The sequence below is a fragment of the Austrofundulus limnaeus genome, unplaced genomic scaffold (genome assembly GCF_001266775.1).
Source record: "Austrofundulus limnaeus strain Quisiro unplaced genomic scaffold, Austrofundulus_limnaeus-1.0 Scaffold142, whole genome shotgun sequence".
Lineage (NCBI taxonomy): Eukaryota > Metazoa > Chordata > Actinopteri > Cyprinodontiformes > Rivulidae > Austrofundulus > Austrofundulus limnaeus.
The window spans coordinates 683,546-685,497 of record NW_013952544.1 but is presented as its reverse complement, the minus strand read 5'-3'; the positions used below and the strand labels follow the sequence as shown (position 1 = coordinate 685,497).

Genomic DNA, 1,952 nt, shown 5'->3' with positions numbered 1-1,952 from the left:
TCCTACAGCTGAGTTTGAACTTTTTGTTTTTAATGCAAAATAAAGATTTTGTCTTGATTTTTTATTTTTATTATTTGAAAAAGTAAAAGCAACAACCAAAAAGAAAAAAAATAAGTAGGTCCTCTGGATGGTTCTTCTTTAGTGAAACGTTTTGTCTCTCCTCCAACAGACTTCTTCAGTCTGAGGAGTTTCAGGTGTAAAAACAACAATTTTTTAAAATACATACAAATTATGTTGTTATTTATTTTTCTATAATAAAAAAATCTCCTCCTCTGTGAATCACCACCTTATCGTGGTGGAGGAGTTTTTGTGCCTCAATGATCGGAGGAGCTCCCTCGCTGGTGGGGTCCTCCCTAAAGCGAAGAGCGTTTCAGGGATGGATGGATGGATGGATGGATGGATGCATGGATGGATGGATGGATGNATGGATGGATGGATGGATGGATGGATGGATGGATGGATGGATGGATGGATGGATGTTTTTTCAGCACAGGTCATCAGCCATAATGTGTTTCTTTACCTCAGTTTTCCACATCTTCCTGACTCTCTGCAGGACGTCATACAGAGAGTCCAGCTCTTTCGTGGTGTTGGTTGGAGTCGTGTGTTGAGCGATCAGGACAAAATCCTTAATCGCTAAAAATTACAAACAGTAAATTAGAGATAAAATACAGAAAGTTTTCATTGTGTGGATACGAGTGTTTTAAATCAAACCTGACCTGTCCTCGGGGCTTTGAGGCGAACAACAAAAGGCTCTCTGGAGAACGCRTCTTCATCTCCTGGTAGATCATCTGGGTACTGGTACTGGTCTGTGACGGTCACCGTGTCGGACCTGAACACATTCAGATTCATAGAACACAAAGGGTTTTGTATGGGAGCAGTTTTGATTGGTTGAGGTGCATCGAGCAGCTCAGCTCACCTGTAAACAAACACATACTGCTCCTGGTAGGTTTCAGAGCGGCCCAGCCTCACACTGGCCACATGTTGGTACTGGTGGTTATGGTCATAGCTGATAACAGATAAAAACAGGAAGTGGATGCAACGATTGCTACTGTTGGGAGTTTATCTGTGACTTGTCAGAACAAGTTCCCACTCATAACTGAACCCAGTGATCCATTTAACATTTAAGTGTGAATAATGAAGCATCACCTTTTAATAGTCTGAATGAGCTGTGGTACAGCCGTCCCTTTACTGTCCCTCACCTCCTGAAGCAAACAAACGTCGCACCGACTGATGATCTGAAACAGAAAACAACACAATAATTATGAACCTTCCTTCTTGTGRTAATTGTTTTAAAAATGGAGTCCTTAGATTCTGCCTTCTCAAAAGGTAGATGAATTAATAGAACCCTTGAAAAGCTCCTTCCACAACTCAGGAATGTCTCCAGTCTGGATCAGGAGTTCCCCATCCAAACCAAGTACAAGCTGGTGCCCACAGAGGCTGCAGTCCCACCCTGCAACGAGCCCCGAAGGCCTCCTAAAGTCTTTACTGTCATTGTTTTTAGATACAATAAAACTGAAGGTGCCAATCAAAGGATGCCCCGCCTCCAATAATTAGATAATAATTCAGGTCATTAAAGCAAAGAAAGCTACCTTTAACTGAAGATAACAGATGTTTAATCACTGAGACATTTCTGTAGTAAATTTTATAAACTGAGGTTGTTTCTTCCTGTTAAAAGTGAGTTTTTTTCTTTCCACTGTCGCCAGTGAGACTGACCTGCTGACTTCCTAACTTCCTTTTGCAACATGATCAGACATTTTATTTTGAAACATTTACAGCGGGTAAAATAAGTATTGAACACGTCACCATTTTTCTCAGTAAATATATTACTAGAGGTGCTAATGACATGAAATTCTCACCAGATGTCGGTAACAACCCAAGTGATCCATACATACAAAGAAATCAAACCATAAATGTCCAGAAATGAAGTTATTTGTAATAATGTGGAATGGCAC

General features: G+C 40.5%; 1 protein-coding gene across 3 annotated transcripts in view; it reads right to left on the bottom strand.

The window, feature by feature from the left end:
- dnase1l1 (deoxyribonuclease I-like 1) overlaps positions 1-1,952 on the bottom strand; it is a 13,087-nt gene that overhangs the window by 4,005 nt on the left and 7,130 nt on the right. For all 3 annotated transcript variants that reach the window (XM_014016286.1, XM_014016285.1, XM_014016287.1), the window contains 4 exons: positions 1,147-1,235; positions 917-1,006; positions 717-829; positions 521-633 (listed from right to left, as the gene is read on the bottom strand). In XM_014016286.1, the coding sequence (XP_013871740.1) occupies positions 521-633; positions 717-829; positions 917-1,006; positions 1,147-1,235 (405 nt within the window). The remainder of the gene's footprint in view (positions 1-520; positions 634-716; positions 830-916; positions 1,007-1,146; positions 1,236-1,952) is intronic.